Genomic DNA, 24379 nt, shown 5'->3' on the forward strand with positions numbered 1-24379 from the left:
TATATTACTATTCTGAACAGTTTTAAATCGTTCATATATTGATATTGGCAGTAATAGCTCCTACTCTAAAGCCATTTTTGATACAGAATTTCACATTTTAAAAAAAAAATGTTAGATTTGTTCATTCTTCTTTTATCTGTTCATATTGATCTACTCCACCGTAACAAAAATAATAGAGAGCAAATTGAACAAACTGTACAAGATCTGTTTCATTACAAACAAGAGAATTAATTCTTACCTTGACCACAAATTCCACTAGAAATCACAGCCTGTTGCTAGTCTAGTTCAACCAGAAGAGGTTGCCCTCAAACATCTGCAAACTGAGCCACGATTCTCAGCATGGTGAACATTGCTTCAGTATCATCTTGTGATGGAGACATTATCACTGATGCTATACTGTGAGAAAATACAAGGGTCCATTATTAGCTGTGCTATTATTGCTGACGAACCAAAACTAACAGCCCCCTGTCAAGGAGCCTTTTCATTGGATGAGGCATAGTCAGTGGACAGTGACACAGCTTTTTCTGTCTTTCAAGACTGGAGCCCACTACTTTTTAAGTAGCTCCCTAATTGCCACCATGATGCTGGGTCAACACTGAAATTTTGTGGGCTCTCATTGGGAATTGAACCCAGGACCACTTGCACCAAAGGCAAGAGTGCTAACAATTTGGCTACCTGGGAGTCCTTATTGTTAAAGAACATATTAAATTATTCTACGATTACATATAGTTTGTGTCTCTTAATTTCAAATATTAATGTTAAATGAATTCAATGAAAGCCAAGATATGAACTAACGATGACAAAGAATGCTGGACAATAGACATATGGGTGCCAAATTATTCAGAATCTAATTTTGTTTGTTTTACATCAACATTATGCTAAAATCAAAACTGAAATTAAAGTTTAAGTCAGAGTGCTATATACTTCACTGGGAATCTAACCTGAGATCCCTTGATTAGAAATTAACAGCAATAGCCACTATGCTGTCAGAAAGACCTTCAGTATCATTTCGAAAGCAATTGAATTAACATATATCCCATTGACACCTAAATAAATATCCAACACTCAGAATTGTCATTCCTAGTATTTTGGGTAATATTTTTATAAGTTTTGATTTATCAAAGAAATCCTCACTTGTAAACAAATCATAAATGCAGACATCAATTTAATGCATATTAATTATTATTTTTGGCCTCGATTCCCTGCATGCACATAACATATATTACGTTCATAAGTTAAGAGAAAATCATAGCTCAACCAAGGTCTTTGGCATTCCTTGCAGACACGGATGTCCACAGGATTTGAACAACTGTAGTAGCACAGAGGTAGAGCATGAAATAGCATAGATCTAAGTTTCAGATTCCCTTTCAGTAAGTTAGCGCAGAATGTTCCATTGGAACTATACCATATCAATCTACCAGAATCCACTTCTCCCCACAATGCTAATGCTAAAGGGGACACAATGCCGTCCCTCCCATTGTTATATTATATTTTAATAGTAGTCCCAGTCCCGATTAGCCTATCTGAACATAAACTTAAAACAAACTTTTCAGGGTGGCTACTCACTGGGAATTCCAGAAATTATGCGTGAATTATTCGCTCCAGGAATTATGCGTGAATTCTGCTTGAATTTTTCTCCGTAGACGTGAAAATTTTCAACTTTTTAAAGATCCCAATTTCATTGAATTTATACATACATACTGAGGCAAGTTTTTCACAGTTTAGCTTTTATTTTTATCGAGGAAGGAAAAGAAATAAAATAAAAGAGAATTCTCTCAATGTGTTTGCTTTGTTAGTATCCTTTGCAGAACAAGCTACAATCGTATCTGACAGATGGAAGATTATTACAAGATAAAATACCAAGAAGTTGATTAGGTAAATTTGAAATTCTTTTACAAATAACAATTTTTTGTAGAAACATTTGTGACTTGTTTTTTTAGATGTATTTCTAGTCTGAGTATGTGAAACGGAAAATGTAAACTCCACATCTTAAATTAGATACCGGGTGGTCCAAAAGTCCAGGAACGGTCACATATCGTTAGAAATACACATTCAATCGGAAAACGAAAAAAATACATGTTTAATAAGTGAAAGAAAGCTATTCAATGATATCACACTTGATTCCCCACCCCTGCCCCCTGGGGGTGGGGCAGGGGGCAATTGTGAAATTTTAAATGGAAACCCCCATTTTGTATTGTAGAATCGGAAAGAGGATTTAATTCCTAGTCCAATGAACTATGAATCATCCTCCTAGCTCAATTAGGAACGAACATATGGCGATTTTAAATTTTCACCAAAAAAACACAACAAATTGCAGATTCGGAATCTGCACGTCAAGACCTTTCAATAGAGTATATGATGAAATGGACCATATACTCTATTGAAAGGTCTTGACGTGCAGATCCCGAATCTGCAATTGCTTTCACTCTAGCTCAATTAGTGGCAGAGCGTCCTTTTTTTCTCTTTTTTTTTTCAAATCGCCATATCCCCGTTCCTAACTGAGCTAGGAGGATGGTTGATAGCTCGTTGGACTCGCAATGAAATCCTCTTTCCGATTCTACAATACAAAATGGGGGTTTCCATTTAAAATTTCACAGGGATCGGGAGTGTGGAATCAAGTGTGATATCGTTGAATAGCTTTCTTTCACTTATTAAACACGTATTTTTTCGTTTTCCGATTCAATATGTATTTCTCACGATATGTGACCGACCGTTCCGGGACTTTTGGACCACTCGGTAAATATAACGCTCAATTCTATTGAATTAGAATTTTTGGATACACTGGAATCGCACAGACCATTTATATTGTTAATATATTTGTGTGTGTGTGTGTGTGTGTTTGTGTGTGGGTGGTGAGAGACGGTAATACCTAAGTTTGGAACAGAGAAAACACCTGCTTGTACCTTTGAATTTTTGGAAAGTTTGCCTTAAAAACTGCGAATTATACTTGAATTTTATCATGGTCCTAGAGTGGCAACCCTGTTTTAGCCCACAATTCTGTTGCAAAGATAATATAAAGTATGCATTTTGCAAAATTTCCAGATTAAGTTCAAACTGACATTTTCCAATACTTATATACTTGTATCAGCTCAGCCCTACCCTTAAGTAGCTGATTTTTCTAGCAAATTAGATAATTAACTGTAACTTTATTACAGGCAACAACAAAGAATTTCTTTCAACTTGTTCTGCACTGTAACAAGGCTTAAGGGGGGAGAGGGACAATTTTCCCTAGGTCCTTCTCTCTCAGGCAGCTGGGGAGCACTGTTGCCAACTTTGCTCTTTTGGAGCCAGATCTGGCTCTTTCTTGCACTTGTTTTTCTGTGGCCCCTGCCTCACTATGATGTCATCACTAGCCCTGGCCCACATAGACCAACTTTTGCCATGAGTATACATTTTGCACGTGACGTCATGTTGTTATATTGGCTGCGTCGCCCCACCACCTCTTACCTCCCCAGCTACTTTCATATAATGCCTTGGCTGAGGTGAAGATGACAATATTGTTATCCGGTAATCCCTTATTTTCGATTTCATACAACCATCGGTGGATTATTGAGATGGGTGATGCCGTCAGATCTACACGGTGAAAACTAAGAATAGATTGTCATCACTTTAAAGTTACCGGCAATAGCAGTGCCCCCACCTCCTTGACAACTAAAATTATCATGGGAGGCACTTTATCCAGCCTTCTTAAAGCTAGCTCCTTGAAAGTCAACTTTAGCTTCCAACAATACCTTGTATCTTCACGCCTCTCTCTCTCTCTCTCTCTCTCTCTAAATACAGAAAGGGAAGAGAGAAGGGAAAGAGAAAGAAAGAGAGAAAGAGATAACCTTTTTCTTCTTTCTTCATTTTCTCTTCCCACGTTTTTCTTTCTTCCTTCCTTTCTTCTAATAAAAAACAGCATCCACTTCGTGTGGTGGTCCACCATCCATAAGAGAGGGAGAGATGGGGAAAGAAAGAAGGCAACGGCATCGGGGTCGTAGTGAGGGTATACCCAGCCCCCGAGAGAGAGAGAGAGAAGGAGAAAGAAAAACAGGTGAAATTTAGCTCTTTTATGCACATCAGGTTTGGCAACACTGCCAGAATGGCCGTAGGAGGCGAGGAGAAATGCATTACGCTTATGGGAGAATTATTTTATTTGCTTTCTTGGGAATATCAAACTTCCAATGGAGGAAAAAAAAAGGTGATTGGGTAGAGGATCCATTGAGGATATTTTCGCTAGAAAGAGTTGAAACTCTCATTTGTTTAGCAACTTGAATTTGAAGTTATTTCCCCATAAGGAATACACGGGATTCTGTAAATGCTTATTCGTCATATTTTTCGAACATGGTATCTAACTTTAAAAAACCGCTTCCACTTGGAACATTGGGAGAAATATCATACTCTCAACGTATGCATGGATTTTCTTTAGTAGTATTGCCCATTGCAATGATATTGAAATAAATGCATGCCTGGTGCAAAATTGTCACACCTCACCTTAAGAGTAGCCTTCTAAAATGCTCTCTAAACAATACTAATATGGATGTGCATAAAATACTCACTTTGGATTCCTTAAGAAACATATCAGTTCTTCCATTCTTTTAGCCACCACCTGTTTTTCGTCTGGACTTAGGTTCTTCATACTTGCAGCCTGGCTACTGACTTTGGTAAGGCACAGCAGAACACGGGGGATCAGATCCTGGCATCGGCTTGCTAACTGAAAATACACATAATTTACAAAAATACAAATTAATCCAAGTAAGATAAAGCTACACATTTTGAAATTTGGCCTTAAGGACATGTGATACAGTATCCATGGGACTGTTCCAGCCGTGGCAGTGTGCCAACTTATCTCTCTTGGAGCCAGATCTGGCTCTTTCGTGCACTCGTTCGGCTGTGAACTGGAATGCTCACCCCGTGCCCCACTATGATACCATCACTGGTTCCGACCCACATAGACCAACTTTTGTCATAATTATACAATTTGCACGTGACGTGATATTGTTATATTGGCTGCATCGCCCCACTCCCTCTTATCTCCGTAGCTACTTCTTTATAGCGCCGTGTTTGACGTGAAATTGACATAATATTGTTACCAGGGAATTCTTTATTTTCAATTTCATACGACCATCAGTGGATTACTGAGATGGGCGATGCCGCCGTATCTAGATGCTGAAAACTAATAATAAATTGTCATATATTTAGAGTTAACGATAATAGCAGTGCCCCCAGTCCTTGACAACTAACATTACCCTAGGAGGCACTTTATCCAGCCTTCATAAATCTAGCTCCACGAAAGTCAGTTTTAACTCCATTTAAGGTGAAATTTAGTTATTTTATGCACATCAGGTTTGGCAACACTGCCAGGAGACAAGGAGAAAAGCATTGATCACATGGGAGTATGATTTGATTCGTTCTCTTGGGAATATAAAACTTCCGATGGAATAGAAAAAGATTTCAACGGGAAGAGGGCAGTTTGAAGATGCATTTCACCAGCGGGAAAGTCGAAACTTCCATTTGATTAGCAGTAATTTGATGTTGAAGTTGATTCCCCATAAGGAATACATGGGATTCCGAAAATTATTATTCATCATATTTATCAAACATCGTGTCCAGCTTAATAATCAACATAAAAAAATGCTTCCACTTGCAACATGGAGAGAAATTCATACTCTTGGATACACAGTAGCAGTGCCCATTCAGGCGATATTGAAATGACTGCGCAATTGGTGCGTAACTGTAGCCTCTCCCCTTAAAACATCTAATTTAGAAGAGATAAAATCTTGTGCTTGAGTGGCTTTCCTGAAGAAGGCTGCATTGGTAACATCATAAATAACTACTATACATTCTAATATATTGCAGACTCTACCACATTGACGCAGATTTTAAAATTCGGCTAGCAACACTGAAAATACATATAATGGCATGTTTATTATTCTTATTTACATATACAGGGTGACACAGGGAAGTGTACTCATTTTTGAATGAACATTACAGTTAATTGTACACCAAACTGTATTATTTTTATTATTTTCCTGTAGTTTACGGTTATTACAAGCATAAAAAAACAGCAATGCGTACATACAAGAAAAACTGTATTATTTTTGTTGTATAATGTGTGATCTATTGCCATTTATTTTATATTTATTTATTTATTTATTGCTACAGCCCACACCACCAGATATTCCGTGAACATCCTACGGGGATTGTTTCCTGGTCATTTGATTTCAAGGTTTGGAGATGTGCCTTGGCCTCCTCGATCTCCCGGCCTAAGTATGCTATGATGATAAATGTGATTAAAAGAGAAGAAAGTGAGACTAAATATCGATAAGACAATTCAGTTGATCTATCTCACTTTCTAATCAATCACTATGATAAATGTCCTCGGCTTAATCTGAAGTCCTGGCTGGCACTGCATTATACATATATACCTGTCAGGATTCAAACTAAGTGTTAGCACAGTAGGAAGCTACAGTTCTATGATGAAAAGGAAATTTAAGCTTACATATGCTGATGAATAGTGTTTATACTCAAACAATTATAAATATTTTTATAATTAAATTATATTGATAAAAAAACTAGAAATAACAAAAGTTACAATAGAATCAAATTATGCATTTGTAAACAAGAACATTTATAACATATAAATGTTATTTATAAGAAAATATTTCTTTATTATCTCTTTTTGAGATAGAGTAAGTCTTTGTTTTTATAATTTAGCATGCATCCATTCTACAACTGAGTATATTCAATATGCCAATTTCTTCATCCAGGTTTTCTACAATCCTGATCTTCAGTTTTCAAAACTCAGCATCTGGCAAAATCACATCCACATGTAGAACATATGTGTGTCACTTTATGTAACTTTCCTTAAAGCATTCATTTGAGGAATTGTAGTATTTGTAAGTTTGCTTGTTAAGGAAGATGAAAGCAGATACCTATTAACTGCTTCAAATTCAACATCTCATATTTTATACATATGAGTGCCATTCCACAACTTTCCAATCTTTTGAAAGATTTTATCATAATCAAAGTTCATTCAAGATTCATAAAAGGCTTCTATATCACTTAAGCATCCAACTTATTATAAAATTGCAAAGTTTAATGCTTTAAAAGCAACAATTATTGTACAAATATATATCCAACCCATATTGCTCTATCTGTACTTATCTTTGTTCCATTTTGAGAATCCTTCCAAAGTCACGGACAACTAGTATCAGAGCAACTAGTTCAAGCCCGAATTTTTAGTATGTGTTATCTTTAATTGTTTTTGTTTTATATTTTTATCAATAAGGGCTTAACAGCTTGAATGTTTGTGTAGTAAATGCACATATTTGTTCTGTTACAGCTATTTTACAATGTATATCACAATATACTTATCTAATGATTACAATTACCATTTTTTGAAAGTTGATACAAAATACAAAGAATGACATCATATTATACATTGAACAATTTTAAAGAATTGACCTTTGTATATAAACCTTGATGCCAATGCAAATGTACACAATTTCAATAAATTTAATTATAAATTTGAATGTATCATATCTTTCTTGTCTGAAAGAACACATATGATTAAAGATATTTGTTTTTCATATTGTCAGTCAAAATTAACTGTTATGAATATGAATTCAGAATATTGCACAATTTGATAATTGTGTCATGATATACAAATTGGCTTTTTTAAACATCATATTTAATAAAATTAGTTTAAATAGTAATTTCAGACATTTAATTGCATTATAAGAATAAATTTTGAGCAATCATGTGACTAAATTATTATAACTATTGCACAAATGAGGAACTCTGAACTTAGCCTAACCATTTTCAAATGTTGTTATGACAATGTATTAATTTTATTGTCATAATGCGCAACTTCTTTCTGTGGGGGTATTTAAAGGAGCGAGTTTACGTCGACATACCCTGTTCATTAGACGAACTGAAGACAGCTATTCGTAGGGAGGTGCAGCAGATCACTCACGAGACATTGGAACGTGTGTGGGGCAGCTTCACCTCTCGACTGGAAAACTGCATTATGGAAGATGGACATCACCTTCCAGATGTGATTTTTTTCTAAGTAACACAAATGGCATTATTTTGCACACCTATTCAAACCCCAGGAATAAAGTTTGGTGTCACATTAACTGTATATACTGTTAATAAAAAAATGGGCACACTTCCCTGTGTCACCCTGTACATGTGACACAGAAAACACACATAATGTACTCGTTATTTTAAAAAATAGGTAACAGAAATTTCCATAAGCAAACTGGAAATATTAAAAATGCATATATTTTTTTAAGAACTGAATTTGAAACTTCAAGTGTCAGGTGAACATTTTCAGGCACTGTGTATTTTTCTAACACTGACAATACAAAAATAATTTACAAATATGTGGTCAGAAATGCTGAAGGAAATAAAAAATCTTCAAAATGGAACAAAATATTAAAAATAATACTCTTACAGATACTACGGTATCTATATTCTTCTTAAAGGTTCCCATAACCACTTCTTTAGATGCAAAATAATATAATACAGATATATTCAAACGTCGCAGGAAAAATAAAAGGCACTAAAAACAACTGTATTATATTATTTTTGCACATACTATGGTGTGTTCACATATGATGACTGATAAGCTGATATGCTGTGAAAGATATAAAGATCACATTTTCTTTTCAAATCTTTCCTCAGAGGTCCCAGGTTTGAATCCAGGCCTTGGCATGGGTGTTCTTTTGCAAGTGTTCCTTTATCAATTTCATCACGCAATCACTCATACTCATCTTCGCGATTAGTCAGAAGTGGCAGAAAAGGAAAGAAAAATAAACAAAATAAACTCCTTCCTCAGGATTGCCACTGATTTTGCAAAATAAAACCTTCCTTTTAAAATATTTTGTTTTATCTGTTTAATATGTCCTTTTAACCTTTACACCACCGAGCGGGTTTTCGAAAGTAATCTCTCTCTGGCCGCGGCCTTTGCGAGCTTTTTTTAAATTTTACACTTATTTCAGAAAAACATTATATCTTGGAGACTATTTGAGCAATCTACTTCAGGTAACTTTTGTTTTGCAGCTAGAACATCAGGGCATGCAACCATGCAGGAATCAAAACGCCAAAGGCAATAAGAGGGGTTAAGTGGATTGCGGCCCCCAACTTTCAATGAAAAAAAATCATAAAAACAGGGAGTTTTCTCACATATTCGATAATGTAATGCACCCAGATACATGAAATGACTTTCATTCGGTTGAGAAAGTACCATTCTTTGAAAATAAGGCTAAAGTTTGCGTCCCCTTCCAAAAATAGCAGGGCAAGAGGGGGCAAACTCCCCATTTTTATGATTTTTTCATTGAAAATTGGGGGCCGCGGCCCATCCAACCCCTCTTATTGCCTTTGACATTTTGATTCTTGCACAGTTGCATGCCCTGATGATTTAGCTGCAAAACAAAGTTACCCAAAGTAGATTGGTCAAATAGTCTACAAATTATAACATTTTTTCGGTTTCGCCGAGTCCTTTTGGCGCAAATTTTAAATTCGTACACTTATTTGACTAAAAATGTTATAACTCGTAGACTATTTGACCAATCTACTTTGGGTAACTTTTGTTTTGCAGCTAAATCATCAGGGCATGCAACCATGCAGAAATCAAAATGCCAAAGGCAATAAGAGGGGTTAAGTGGGCTGCGGCCCCCAACTTTCAATGAAAAAAAATCATAAAAACAGGGAGTTTTCTCACATATTTGATAATGTAATGCACCCAGATACATGAAATGACTTTCATTCGGTTGAGAAAGGACCATTCTTTGAAAATAAGGCTAAAGTTTGCGTCCCCTTCCAAAAATAGCAGGGGAAGAGGGGGCAAACTCACCATTTTTATGATTTTTTTCATTGAAAGTTGGGGGCCATGGCCCACCCAACCCCTCTTATTGTCTTTGGCGTTTTGATTCCTGCACGGTTGCATGCCCTGATATTTTAGCTGCAACACAAAAGTTACCAGAAGCAGATTGGTCAAATAGTCTACGAGTTATAACATTTTTTGTCAAAAAAGTGTACAAATTTAAAATTCGAGCCAGCTTCCATAAGTAACTTTGAAGTCGTGGGGGGGGAGGGGGAGGTTCTTCCACATGCCATTTTAAAGTTTTGTCTGAACATCTGTCAGCGTTTACAACCTCACATACAAGTATGAAGGTGCTAAAAGCACATGAACTTTTTAATCAGCACGATGGGTCACCGGCCGACTACGCCTATATTTTCTATGGGTCACATGTGACCCATTGGCCGAGTAAAGGTTAAATGGCATTCCTGACATTCAATGCAACGTGACAAGGTTACTTCAAGGTATTCTCAAAAACAATATTCAGGACTGTTTCCATTGGTGGCACCATAGGCGTAGCTAATGGGCTACTTTATCAAAGAGAATTAACACAGATATTTCAATAAGAGAGAAAATAAGCGGCAGTTTGTAAGAAGTTGAAAATGTCATTACTTGGTACAAACGTGTGCATTATCGCTGATGAAACAAGTGTCTATCGTTTTTCGATTTTTTGATGTCATTGGAGAAGGAAGATATTTACTGCATTCTACTCTGTACTGCAGCACTTTTCTTCTATACTACCTGTCACAAGCTGCACGTGTGAGAGACAGCTTTCTCCAAGCTTACCCAAGTTAAAACTAAATTAAGAGCAAATCAGAAGCAGGATAGATTGGAAGCCCTGCTCTTGCTATTTGTGGAACAGGAAAAAGCTTCGTCTATTGATGTAAATGAAGTTATTGATGAGTTTAAGAACATTGTACCTTTTGACAGACGTCTCTTGTTATAGATGACGTGTATTTTGATGAATTTGTTTGTAACATTTATGAACATTTTTTGTGTGTGTAATTTTTATGCAATTTGATTTTTTTCTACTACATATATTCAGAAATTTTCAACACTGTCATTTAGTGAATTTATATTCCTTTCCAAACATCAGTGCAGTTAAAGAGCCAAGTGACTGTGTTGCAAAATATGCTATTAAAAAGGTACAATACCTCATTTTTCTTCTTTGTGCACACCCAAATATAAAGTTCTAGCTACGACTATGGGTGGCACCATCATGTCATGTAGTACATAGGTTTAGAATGAGTGCATTTTTAAGGCCTGACAGCGGCCTCTAGTACACAGGTAAGCAAATTCCGCTTTCACAAGGGTATTCTTGGAATTAAAGGAACACAACTCGTAACAAGTCACACCCTTATTTATTACCTTTGTCAGAGAAGAACTCAGCACACACACAAGCTTCAGTGAAACGTTCTGCAGGTTAGGGTGTGCCAGAATTTCATACAGGACACACTCTATTGCCTCATGGTACTTGAGCATTTCTTCTGGACTGCATTCGCTCCTGAAAAGGACAATTTCTTATATTGTATTATTATTATTAAAATTATACGTGGTCTAGTTGGTAGAAACAGAGGTAAGGTAAAGTTCCCCACACATTCTCGATCTCAGCCATTTTGGAGGTGATGTGATCAGCACCATGCTCCGGCTGCCTATCTTGGTATCCCACATGGTAGTCAGATGCCTTACCGACTAAACCACCGGTAGAAACAGATTACCAGGAAATTAGAATTAGTGTTGCATTTTTTCATGTTCATTTTATGCACAGATAGGCTAATTGGGACTGGATCTACAGTTTAAAGCGGGTTCTGAACCGCTGTGCAATGTGGCTCCACCAGGTATTGAACCCAGGACCCCTTGAATACAAGGCGACAATGTCACCCAGGAAATTAAAATGGAAATACTTAGGGGTTGGTACTCAGCTCAGTGGAAAGGAGGAAATTCAATTTAGTGAACTTCATTTGAACACTGTAAGCCACATCACTTCTAACCCCTACATTCAAAAGCTTACAATAATGCATTAAAAATGCACAAACCATCTTGCATTGCACTTCCAACAGAGCTGGAGTTGATTACATCACTACTCAGTCAAGCCACCTAGCTTTCCATTCTGACAATACCTGCCTTGTTACTTGCTCTTCACTCAGCAAAATGTTTTGACAAATTTTGTATTATTAAGTCCATTTTATGCTCAGAAAGGCAAATCGAGGCTGGATATACAGTTCAAATTGGGATCCGAAACACTGTGCAATGTACCTTCACTGGAAATCAAACCCAGGAATGAACGAGTCAATATTCTTGGGAGCATCAGCACATATGGTCACTTTACACCCTTCAAAGTATGCGAGGCAAAATGCTCTTCTCTAAAACCCTTGCCTTAAAGTTAAACAGGGTTGCTACGATTTTTTGATTATGATATTCCGTGACATTTCCAGGTTTTTCAGTCCAAAAATGTAATTTTTCCAGACATGTTTATCATCATCATTTTTGCTTTTGAACTTTATTCTTTTCAATTAAATATATAAACCGTTAATTATTATGAATATTCACTTTCGCAACTTTTGTCTCAGCCAATTTCATTCTACACAGAAGAACGCGTGAAAATTCGAAGAGTAAAATTACAATCGGCATCAAATGTATTGGGTGCTACAATCACGTGCATCTAGCCTTCAGGCTAAGGTAACAGAATACATTATTTCACCATAACACAGATCTACACAATATAAAAATAACAGAAAAAGTTCATAAACCAAACAGAATTTTTCATTTTCTGGCAGATTTACAGTGTAGAAAATGCTGCTTTCTTGCTTACATTTATAAGTACACAGCATCTGTAGAAATATTTGTTGCATCTAGGAATTCTATAGGAAATGCCTACAAGACTAAGATCTATAGAATAATACACGATAACCTCATCTTCACCAACCTTTCCGATAATTATGATCATTTGAATTTTTTTGAATCTGAATTAAATTTTTTTGGGTGCGTCAGCACTGAGGCCATTAGGCATCCCTCACACTATACAGGGTCCAGCCCTTTATCATAACAAAAATAAAAGCGTGTCTGAAAAACTAAAATTTCCTTACCTCGGGTAAAAGCTGAGGCTAAAAAGGGTGCTCAGCACAAACAAGGACAAAACACAGGACAACACAGAATTATAGTGGCCATGTGGCCAGTCACCAGAGCCTCGTTAGTCTGCAGTCAAGGGTGTACTACGTGGAAGTGAGGTTGACTTTTGGGCACCTACGTGGAAGGTACGCCTCACACCCCTAATTATGATCGTATTGTCAATGTACTTTGGTTATCAATCAGATATCTCCACTGCAAGTTTTACTTTGATATTCTTTCTAATATCAGTATTATAAAAGTGAAAATTTATTACAGAAATTCGAAGGAACCATAGTTTTGCACAAGACTGAGAATCATAAGAACGAAAGAAAGAAAGAAGTTTCTAAACTAAATCATTTTTTGGGAGTCGAATCACAAGAACCGAATCCAGAAGTGGAAGTGAACGGCTTGTTCATTTTGCAAGTTTTTTTCTCTTGTAGACTACAAAATGCACATAAATTCCAGACGATCTGCAAAATTCCCCGACATTTCCGTTTTCCAGATGCGTAGCAACCCTGTTAAAAAAAAAGGGGCGTAAAAAGCCCCTTGAGAAAGGTTAAGAGTGCAAGGTTGTACAGGGACTGGCACAGGACGTACACAGCACATTAAAACGGTAAGGGGAGATCAAAAACTTCCTTGAAAGAAGGCTCGTAGCTCAGAAAGCTAAATACATTTGTTAAACAAGGATGATAAACAGTTGGAAAGATTAAAAGTTTGTCTGAGGAAAGTAAAATAGGCACATTCAAGAAGAACATGGCGAACACTCAGCGACATTACATACACAACACATTGGAGGGTCCAGCCCTTGCAGAAAATTGCAATGGATGAGATAGCTGTGTCAAATTCAAACTAGAGTTAAAATGACCTCTTGATTACAAGGCGACAACATTTGCCACTATGCTATGAACATAAACTATTGCACTGAAATTAGAGAGGGGTCTAACTGATTTTCAAAACATGGATTCAATATCCAAATCAAAAATCTACGATATGATATCCAAATATTCATTATAGAGAACTGAAACTTTATAGACTCAGACCTGTGAATCCCTAATTGTAATATTAACGAATCCCGAATTGAAATATTAATGAAAGTGGCATTTGATGAAAATTACTAATGTCTTGACTACCTTACCTATAAGCAGGGGAAGCAAATTCTCCAATTGCCCATACTATGTGGATGTAGAAATCCTCGCACACTGAGCAGTTTTGTAGCACGCTGACATAGTCCAACATCTCTCTCTGTAATGTGAAGACTAGCTGGGGACAGGACTTGAAGATATTCTTCACTTCATTGGATAAAAATCTGTAATTAATGTCATATATTCAACATAACAAATTTTAGTTTTAAAATGAGAGTAGTAAAAAAAGCCCGACCGCTGTCGATATTCAGCTCATCATCTTTGGCTCCTGCTTTACAACAGCTCAAACCCATCATGCACATGCAGACGAAATGGCTACACCAGCACCCCTAGTGGTAGTCGAGGAAACAACAACAGGAACCGGAAGTCAACCTAACAGTAAAGCATAGAGTTCCCAAGTGGATGGTGGCAGAGGCCACCGAAATTAATAGAACATTTACAAGTAAGTTTCGTGGATATATCTTTAGTAACTCGCTTACGTCTTATATTATCAACCACATTGTTTATTCCCCTCAGCACGAATAAAAATATAATTCATGAATCTTAATTTTTAACATCCCAATATGCAGTTCTTTTTCTAAAAAAAATTGTGTGTATACTAATATGTCTGAAAAATTTACAATTCATGATGGGTTAAAACAAGGAGATGCATTATCTCCATTGCTCTTTAATTTTGCCTTAGAATATGCTGTTAGGAAGGGAAAAGAAACTAACGAAGGACTAAAATTAAACGGTGTGACTCAGCTGTTAGCATATGCAGATGATGTAGACTTATTAGGGATGATATAAATACAATTAAGAGAAGTTAGCAAAAAGAAAACTAAACATATGCTTACAGGCTGAAACCAAGTGTTAGGTAATAATAAAAATCTAATTATTGATAACAACTCGTTTGAACCAGTTTCCAAATTCAAGTACTTAGGAGTAATACTAACAAATGAAAATTATATTAAAGAGGAAACAAAAAGCAGGCTTAATTCAGGAAACACATGTTACTTTTCTCTTCATAAACTTTTGTCTTCTCGTTTAATATCTAAGAAACTAAAAGTTAAAATACACAAAAAAATAATTTTGCCTGTAATATTATATGGATGCAAAACTTGGTCCTTTACATTGAAAGAGGAACATAAATTGAGAGTATTGAAAATAAGATCCTTAGGAAAATCTTTGGACCTAAAAGGGATGAGGAGACAGGTGAGTGGAGAAGGTTACATAATTTAGAACTACATAATTTGTATTCATGTCCAGATATTATTAGAATGATTAAATCAAGAAGACTTAGGTGGGCAGGCCATGTGGCACGAATGGGCGAGGAAAGAAGAGTTTACAGGATTCTTGTTGGGAAACCTGATGGTAAGAGACCAGTAGGAAGGCCAAGATGAAGATGGAGAGATAACATTGAGATGGACCTAAAGGAAATCGGTAGGGATGGAAAAAGAGTATCTAGATCTTGCTTAGGATAGGGACAGATGGAAGGCCTGTGTTGATGCAGCATGAATTTTAGGGTTCAAGAAGGCTAGAGAGTTAGTGAGTTAGTTACCAAAAACCATCTCAATTAAAAAAGGAATTCAGATTATTTATAAACAAGTACTCCATTGTAATTAACCAGGGTTTTCTTTGAGGTTTTAGTTTTTTTAAATCCACTTTATGCACAGATAAGCTAATTGGGACTGGACCTAGTTTAAAGTGGGATCTGAAGCACTATGTGCCTCCACCAGGCATTGAACCTGTAACCCCTTGATTACAAGGTGACCGCATTATAGCTGAGGCCCTAACCAGAGTTTTGTTTGAAAATATGCAAAGAATTACATAAAGGATAATTTGTAATATAAATAGCCATCATTAAATATGAAATTCTGCATAATTTACAGGATAATTAGATTCTGTTATAACAAAAAAATACAATCATAAACTCGAACTTAAAATGTACCATAAATTAATACTAAGTTAGTGTACCCACTTTTTTATTGAGGCTGAATAGTTAGGCACGGCATAGAGTAAACCCATTCGATCTATTATGGCTGACAGCAAAGTACTGTAAATTTCGTCACTTCCAAGATCACTTATGGCTGCGAAGTAAGCCTGGAGAAGTACCGGAACAATCTCACTAGATGTCACCACCAGAGGATGGGAGCAGAGCTCTGCGATTAGCTCGAGATACAGTTCCAATCTGTAATGATTCAAGCACAAAACGTAAATTACTTCTTACAATATGAGATAAAAGATACAATTTTGACTTAATAATACTATGAAGTATTAAGTAACAAATTTTTTTTTTTCTATAAAATCAATGTTACCACAGAAAGCATACGAAGGTCATTCGGAAAGTAACTTCCGTTTGGGTATACAATAAACACCAGGACATTGTGAGAGCTTTTATTATATACAACTGAAAAAAGTAAAGTGTTCCCCTGTGCACAGCACCACGCCATGAAGGCATATAGGGGGTGTGGGGGTAACGCCCCACACTTTCTTGATCCGGTTGTGAGTGGGGGTGATGTGATCAGCATCACGCCCCTGACCACCTTTACCCCCCAGGGTTTCCCCCAGGTACCCATGTTATTCGACGCTGGGTAGGCGCCGGGGCTGCTTCCATCGTTAGAAAAGTTCCCGGATTTGAACCGGCCGGGGATCGAACCTGGGACCTTTAGCATGGTAGTCAGATGCGTTACCGACTGAGCCACTGCGGCCATATATACAACTGAAAGAGGCAACTTTAAGCTATTTTTCTACATAAGCACCGTTTCTGTTGAGACACTTATCATATCGGTGAACAAGGTTTACAATACCCATGTCAAAGAAATCTGGCACCTGCATTCAGTTGTCTCTTTCAGTTGTATATAATAAAAATTCTCACAATGTCCTGGTGTTTCTTTTATACCCAAATGGAAGTTACTTTACAAATGAGCCTCATACTAAAAATTAGGAATAGTCTGATATGAATTTTTTTCTGATACCCATACCAATAATCTACAAATCCAATACCAACCTACGTGGTAGATGCTACGATGCCAGGGGTCCCATGTTCGAATCGGTCGTTCAATTTCATCATATCTTGACTCATCCCCATCTTTGCGATTAGCCAAAAGTGGTAGAAAAGTGAAGTAGAATAAATCAAATCACTCAATCAACCAATACAATATAAAATTGCCAACGTTCCATGAATAATTTGAATGGTTTGTTCATCTGATGTGACCAGGTAACCACAATGCGATTTGATTGAAAAATAAGCTAGCTAATTTGATTTTTACTTTCAAAACAGATTACACCTTCAAATTCATAAAAAAAATACCAATTAGAGAATTCTGCACTAAGAGGATATGTATGGATATATTGGACCAGTAAAGGTGTCTTTAATTTTGCTGATAAACTGATACGCCAGTATTTCAATACTGATAGTGGTAAGAAACCCGATTACTGTGTCACATCCGTATTAGAAATGTTAACCAAGTATAGGTATAAAATTTAGCAATAACTAACATTGCAGCAATACAATATATAAGCCACACCTTTTTCTTCGAAACAGTCTCACTTGGAAAAAAATAGTTTTCTTTCAATTTCCTCCAAGAGGAAAGCATAAAAAAGTATTGTATAACATGGGAATATGTAAAACATGAACAGGTGGGGTTTTTCAGTGTCTGTGGAAATGAGCCAGTTCAACAGCCTCAAGATAGCACAGTACGAAGATTCCTCATGATGATTTAAAGAGAAGTTGGCCAAGTAAGGTGCTTTATAGCATGACATGATGTTTTTAAGTAATTGGCACAAGTAATGACCAGTAAATGATGTTAATACACAGATGAAAACATTACTTATACCGGTAGCTTTTACATGCTATGAAGAGATCATTGAGAATAAATTGTTTTAGAATTAAGTATGACTTTTAGTTATTTTTTTAATAGAAGCTGTAGCCCATTTTCCATCTAATTTTGGTTTTTAAAAAAATGCAGCCAATACATGCATAAATACAGTACAATGACAAGCATTTCATAACAACTCTGATGATCCATTGATCTTGTTAAGTAATGAATGGTTACACAGAAATACATTTTTTTGGACAAAAACTGCCGATCCAGGTGAACGGTAGATTATCGGCTTTTCGGCCATTTTCTTTAATTTTATCATACTAATTGCCACTTGATTGTTACGAAACTTTTATTATCTCGAAGAGGAGGTCCGGCAGATTTTCCTTTACCGCAAGAAGTTACATTTCACGAACACATTTTATAAAACAATGATACAAAAATCAGAATTTTATATTCATTAAAAGTAGGGCCGAGTCGATACCGATGCATCAGTATCACCCGATACCAGTGGTATAGTGGTATCAGTATCTGAAAGTATTGGTTGGAATTCATTTACCGAGAGCAGCCAATACTTTTCCGGCTTATTCGTTTTTCAAGGGGTCCACAAAAATGCAGCATGACACTTTCATGGAGTATAATTATCCTGGAAATCATGCAAAATTCAAAGTTTTTTTTCATTTTGCACGAAAAACTGTTATGTGATTACATAACATCTATTTTGATATTCTGATGTAATTCTTGAATTTTCTAAACCAAATTACTTGGTAAATTGTTCCAAATAATTGCAGAAGAATATTTACACACCAATATTGATCAATAGAGCCCGGAAGTTTGGCAAAATGCCTCTTTTTATTTAGTGCATATATTGATAAAATTTTTCCGGATATACGTTTTTTATGTTGTTTCGAATGTTTTAGAAGCCTTTTCATTTTGCCTATTTTGCCTATTTCGGAACCCACTGCCTATCTTTAATTATAATGCCCTTTTCTGCCTTTTTCAATGAAATTTGACCATTTTTTTAAAAAAAATGTTGGCATTTATTTTTCTTCCGTTTATTATGTGAATAATTTTCGCCTTATTTAAGTAATATTGAACTCACGCATGTTTCAACATTGCTGAAGGAGAAAAGTGTGAGAAAAAAGTATTTCATGCTGAGTTAGGATATTGCCTTTCGGTTAACATTTCCTTGTGCATGATTGACTGCTGAAGTGGAGAGGTTGATTTCGAACACAAAGAAGATATTTCTGAAATCTCCCTCTCGAACCCGAAAATTTCAGGAAGTTACGCCTGAGCTTAGTTTTCCTCCGCAACCAGTCTTGACAAGATGGGGAACCTGGATATAAGCAGCTATATATTATGCTAACAACCTTGAAAAAATCAGTGAGGTGATCGATGCTCATCCAGAAAATGAAGCGGCTTCAATTCTTGAAGTGAAAAACTCCTGTGCTATTCAGAACTGAAGAATGAACTGTCGTTTATTTTTGCACATTATGGTGCATTGCCAGAGACAATTACAAAGCTAGAAAAAAGAGGTGAGACTCTTGTAGCATCCAGGAAATTCTCGAGGAATCTATGCAGCAGATGATGGAAGTGCCAGGAGAAAAGGGGTCAGCTGTTGCGGAAAAGTGCAAACTGGTAGTGAGTGCAAATAAGGACTTGAAACAATTGAAAACAATTTGTGATATTCTAAAAGATGAAAATGCTGTTACCAAAATGAGTCCAGTTACATTAGCTTGTTCTATGTATGCTCCAATAACTTCTGTCGAAGTAGAAAGATCATTTTCTATTATGAAAAACATTCTCTCTGACAGACGACTATCAATGAATGTTGAGAACTTAAAAAAACACCTTGTAGTTATGTGCAATCAAGACGGAGAAAATTGAAATGCTCTTCCCAATGTAGATTTTAACATGTTGCCAGAAATTATATATAAAAGTAAGCAACTTCCAAATGTGCCATTTTTTCGGTTTATTTTGCCTTTTTTTTTTTCATTTTTAGTGCCTATTTTCCACATTATAAATGCCTTTTTGCCTGCCTATTTTAACGAAAATAAATGCCTGAACTTCCGGGCTCTATTGATCAATATTTTGAACGAATTTTAAATATTGATATTTTAAAGTATCGGAATCAGTGAGAATCAGTAAGGGTATTGGTGAGAATCAGTAAGGGTGTTGGTGAGAATCAGTAAGGGTGTCGGTGAGAATCAGTAAGGGTGTCGGTGAGAATCAGTAAGGGTGTCTGTGAGAATCAGTAAGGGTGTTGGTGAGAATCAGTAAGGGTATCGGTGAGAATCAGTAAGGGTATAGGTGAGAATCAGTAAGGATATAGGTGAGAATCAGTAAGGATATAGGTGAGATCAGTAAGGGTATCGGTGAGAATCAGTAAGGGTATCGGTGAGAATCAGTAAGGGTATCGGTGAGAATCAGTAAGGGTATCGGTGAGAATCAGTAAGAGTATCAGCATTGGTATCATCTCAGTCCTAATAAAAAGCAAATCCGCACCACTTACTTATTAAAAGTATCCCCATGCCCACTCTCAATCCTGATCATGTAGCTGAACATCGACCTGTACGGAGGGTTTCTTATGGCCTCCAGCAGGGCCGGCCAAGGGACTGCTGCTCCGGATCCTTCAAGGCGGAAGAGAGTTGGAGCCTGGTGCAGCAGGAGAGTCGCTGAAAGAACTGGCAGATCCAATAGGCTATGGAAGACCTGTCGATAGAAGAATGCGTCAACATAAAATACTAGTTATAAAAGAAATGTACGAGCACATACAGGGGGTCTACAATTTCATGAAAACAAAATTCCAGGTTTTTCCAAATCAGATCCAAAACTTTCCAGACTAAGGCCTTTAGGACAATTCATGTTTTTAACCTGGTAGGATGCATGTTCTTAGCCAGGATGTAAGGATGCATGCTGGGTAAAAACAAACAGACCCAGAACAAAAATTACTTCTTAAGTCCGAATTTTAATTGTTTTTAAGCATGTAAATAGTAATGCCTTCAATGATTAATCTAATTTTATTAATTTAGAACATTTTCATTGAATCACATAATTGATAAAAATGAGAAAAAAATAATGTGTTGTAATACCAAATTGAAACGTGTAGTGCATATTGGGTAAAATTTATCCAGGGAGTGTTTTACGGCCCTGTGAGCAGAACTAACAAACTAACTAACAACCAATTCAAGGTCGTGACACCTGGAAGGATTCACTGGCAAAATACTGAGAAGGGTGGCCCAGACACTTATCACAATTTATCAAAAAATATATTTCAAAATCGCCTGGTTAATTTATACCCATACTTACAAGTTAAAAATGTGTGTATGAAGGTTATTCACTTCACATGTAAAAGGGAAACTAAATAGAAACTCACTATTGCAAAGTTCTTTTAATTTCAGTGGACAATGCCCCCATCCTCATTCGAACTTGCCGTACTGTTGCTTGGCATGATTTGGTTTTCAAACTTTGTAGTACCTGGGAGTAAGGTCTACAATACCTGCAGGTAAATGATTTCTCTAGCACCAAATAGTTCGCATGGATGACACTACATAGCGTACAGAATCGAGAGCTTCTTTGCTCGAACGAATATGCACATTCAAAACAAGTGGCAAGTACACTCGAAGCCCAATAATACACATGCAACCAGTGTCAGTGGGCCTTCAAATATGGATCGTGAGATAAAAGACACAGTGAAATTGAAACTTTGGGGAACACAGTCATCATCTCCGCATTAAAATGTAGTTTATTCTATCTTACCAATACATAGCGATATATGAAAATGAAATAGATGATTGTGGGCTAAAACTACAAGGACGGATATTTTACATAAATGTATCTGGGATTATTGCCATATTAAAATGATATTCCATTGCATATGCTCGACCGTAGCATGCTCGAAGGTGGGAGACTCAAACAAGTAAAAGTGAGCGAGTGTCTCAATTAGACAAGATTTTCCTCTAAAACTTATACAATTCCAAGCAACAAAAGCCAACATACTCACCTCCAATGCAGTGTTTTTGGTTACCATCACGGGAACAATTTCAAGAAATTCTTCAACCAAAACCGAGGGATGGTTCGCCACCAGCTTCAGCAAATTCGGAAAGTACCTAGCAATGACCAGATGGTACGAAGAGAGCCTTTCAATGTTGTCGACAATGAAAGTGGTGACTTCGAAAGCTGCCACGTTGGAGGAGTAGCTTCTGTACACAATGTCACCAAAAAACTCCTCACAGAAATGTTGGGATGTGTAGCCAGTTGACTCCCCTAAAATAAAAATAAAATTTAAAAAACTTGGTAGGAAAGTGGTGTCACACACACAACCAAGAAATACACCTTCAGAAATTACCACTGTCTTATGGATGTTTCCCACGCACTGTCCAAATCAAATTCCCTGATTTCTCCATGACCTTTTCATTCCTAAACTGATTGCCCTGACTTCAGGCTTTGCAAGTCAGTGAGAATCCTGAGATATTAATAATAGTTTAATGTTTTTATATTTACTTTTGGCTAATCTGCGAAGATGGGGATGAGTGATGATATGGTGAAATTGATGAATGAACACTCACAAACATTCATGCCCAGGCCAGGATTCGAACCTGGGACCCTGATATCGTAGCATGATCTGATAACCACTCCACCACGGGGGCCAGCCATAACCAATGAGTTTGTCTTTGAAACTTACCGAAGTACAGGAAGAACTTGAGTACTCGCACAAATATGGCTACATCCCGATAATCGGACTTGAACTTCTGCATGACATTGCTCTGAATTCTTTTCACTATCTGCAGGCACTGGAGCTCTTGGGGTTTGTATAACTGCACAAGTTTATTTAGCAGGTCGACTACTTCGCAAAGAATCTGAAACATAAATATTATTGTATAACGGGAAGGAGTTAACATAAGCAATACTCTATATCAGCCAATACAGGCATATTTGCAAAACTGCTGATAATATCACTAATCAGATATGTCTATAAATGACACGTAATTTTTTGAATTTGCCAAGTTACTATTATTATGAATATATATACATTGTGTACAATGGTTTTGTAACAACTTATTTTGGCAAAACTAATTCCCAGACATGTTTTACGTATTATATTGCATTTGCAATTCAAAACAATATTAGGGCTATGCTGATACCGATGTATTTATTTATTTTATTTTATTTATTTAAAAGTGTTTTTAAACTGCCGAGAACAGCTTTCCAGCCTTAATACAGCAGTATTGCATGTTACATGGTTACAAGGTTACAAAGTTACATATTTCAAGGTATCCAAAACCACAGTATTGGACTAGAGAGCATTTGAAAATATTTAGTAAAACATAACCTAAAACTACTAGAATTTTAAAAATGCATAAACAAATGTACAATTGTTATATTTCATCTATAGAACTATAAAATAGTTCTTAAATAGTTATCCTTATATATGTAGTTGAAATTGTTTTAACAACGTTATCACTATCTATCTCACAGTATTCGAATTATAGCTGTTTATGAGATAGAGAACATAATTGTTATTTTTGTAGTTCTTATCCAGACATAATAATTCGCTATTTCCTCTCAAATTGTATGATTTCACCTTAAGGCATATCATTCGAAGGAGTTTTGGTACGATATATTTTCCTTCCATATAAGATAAAATTCGTTTTTCAGCTCTGACATCAAGTCTGTCTATTTCTAGGTGATTCAGCATGTTATCATACTCATAATAGTATTTGAATAGCTTGAATTTGTAATATATGAATGTGATAAATCTGTTTTGTATTTTTTCTATTGATTGTTTCATCTTAGCACCACTTGCGTAATACCAAATCGGAATATTGTATTCCACTATAGGTCCGACAAAAGTTGTAAACATTAAAATTAGAAATTGTAAGTTGTTTGAACAACTCCATTTTTTTTATAATATAGGTACATTGCTTTCTTGCTTTATTTATGATGTGATTAATATAATCTTCAAAAGTATCGGTTGAATTTCTTCCACCAATACCAGCCAATACTTCTCTGGCATGTTGGTCTTTCACGGGGTCTGCAAAAATGCCGCACAACATTTTCTCGGGAGCGTAATTATCTTGGAAATTATGCAAAATTTAAACCTTATTTTTTTTTTGGATGAAAAACTATCTTTTGATTACATAACTTCTATTTTAGGTAATTCTTGAATATTCTAAAGCAAATTTCTTGGTAAATTCATGCATTTTGAACAAATTTTAATTACTGCATTTTTCAAGTATCTGTATCAGTGGGAATCAGTACGAGTATCGGAATCAGTTCAGCTCAGCCCTAGAAAATATAGTTTATTCAATATTAATGAAAATAAATGAAGCCTAATGAAACGATTAAAATATTATATATAGAATATCTCCCACCAAAATGCTGGTAAGAAAATGAGTATTTTATTATTATTTTCAAATCCTGAAAAGTACACTTTTTTTTAATTAACTTTTCCAGGTTGGGCACAATCCAGTCTAAGT

The 24379-nt window shown here is 36.1% G+C and overlaps 1 protein-coding gene across 1 annotated transcript in view; it reads right to left on the bottom strand.

Moving 5' to 3' along the window:
- The window catches only part of LOC145999568 (AP-5 complex subunit zeta-1-like), a 40097-nt gene that overhangs the window by 1637 nt on the left and 14081 nt on the right, over positions 1–24379 (bottom strand). Inside the window, exons 5-12 of the mRNA XM_083136584.1 lie at positions 22585–22759; positions 21904–22166; positions 20413–20612; positions 16058–16267; positions 14091–14261; positions 11216–11351; positions 4539–4693; positions 239–396 (exon numbers count right to left, since the gene is read on the bottom strand). Of these exons, the coding sequence (XP_082992710.1) occupies positions 306–396; positions 4539–4693; positions 11216–11351; positions 14091–14261; positions 16058–16267; positions 20413–20612; positions 21904–22166; positions 22585–22759 (1401 nt within the window). The 3' untranslated portion in view covers positions 239–305. The remainder of the gene's footprint in view (positions 1–238; positions 397–4538; positions 4694–11215; positions 11352–14090; positions 14262–16057; positions 16268–20412; positions 20613–21903; positions 22167–22584; positions 22760–24379) is intronic.

This window comes from Lepisma saccharinum, chromosome 15 (genome assembly GCF_977018435.1).
Source record: "Lepisma saccharinum chromosome 15, izLepSacc3.1, whole genome shotgun sequence".
NCBI classification, from domain to species: domain Eukaryota; kingdom Metazoa; phylum Arthropoda; class Insecta; order Zygentoma; family Lepismatidae; genus Lepisma; species Lepisma saccharinum.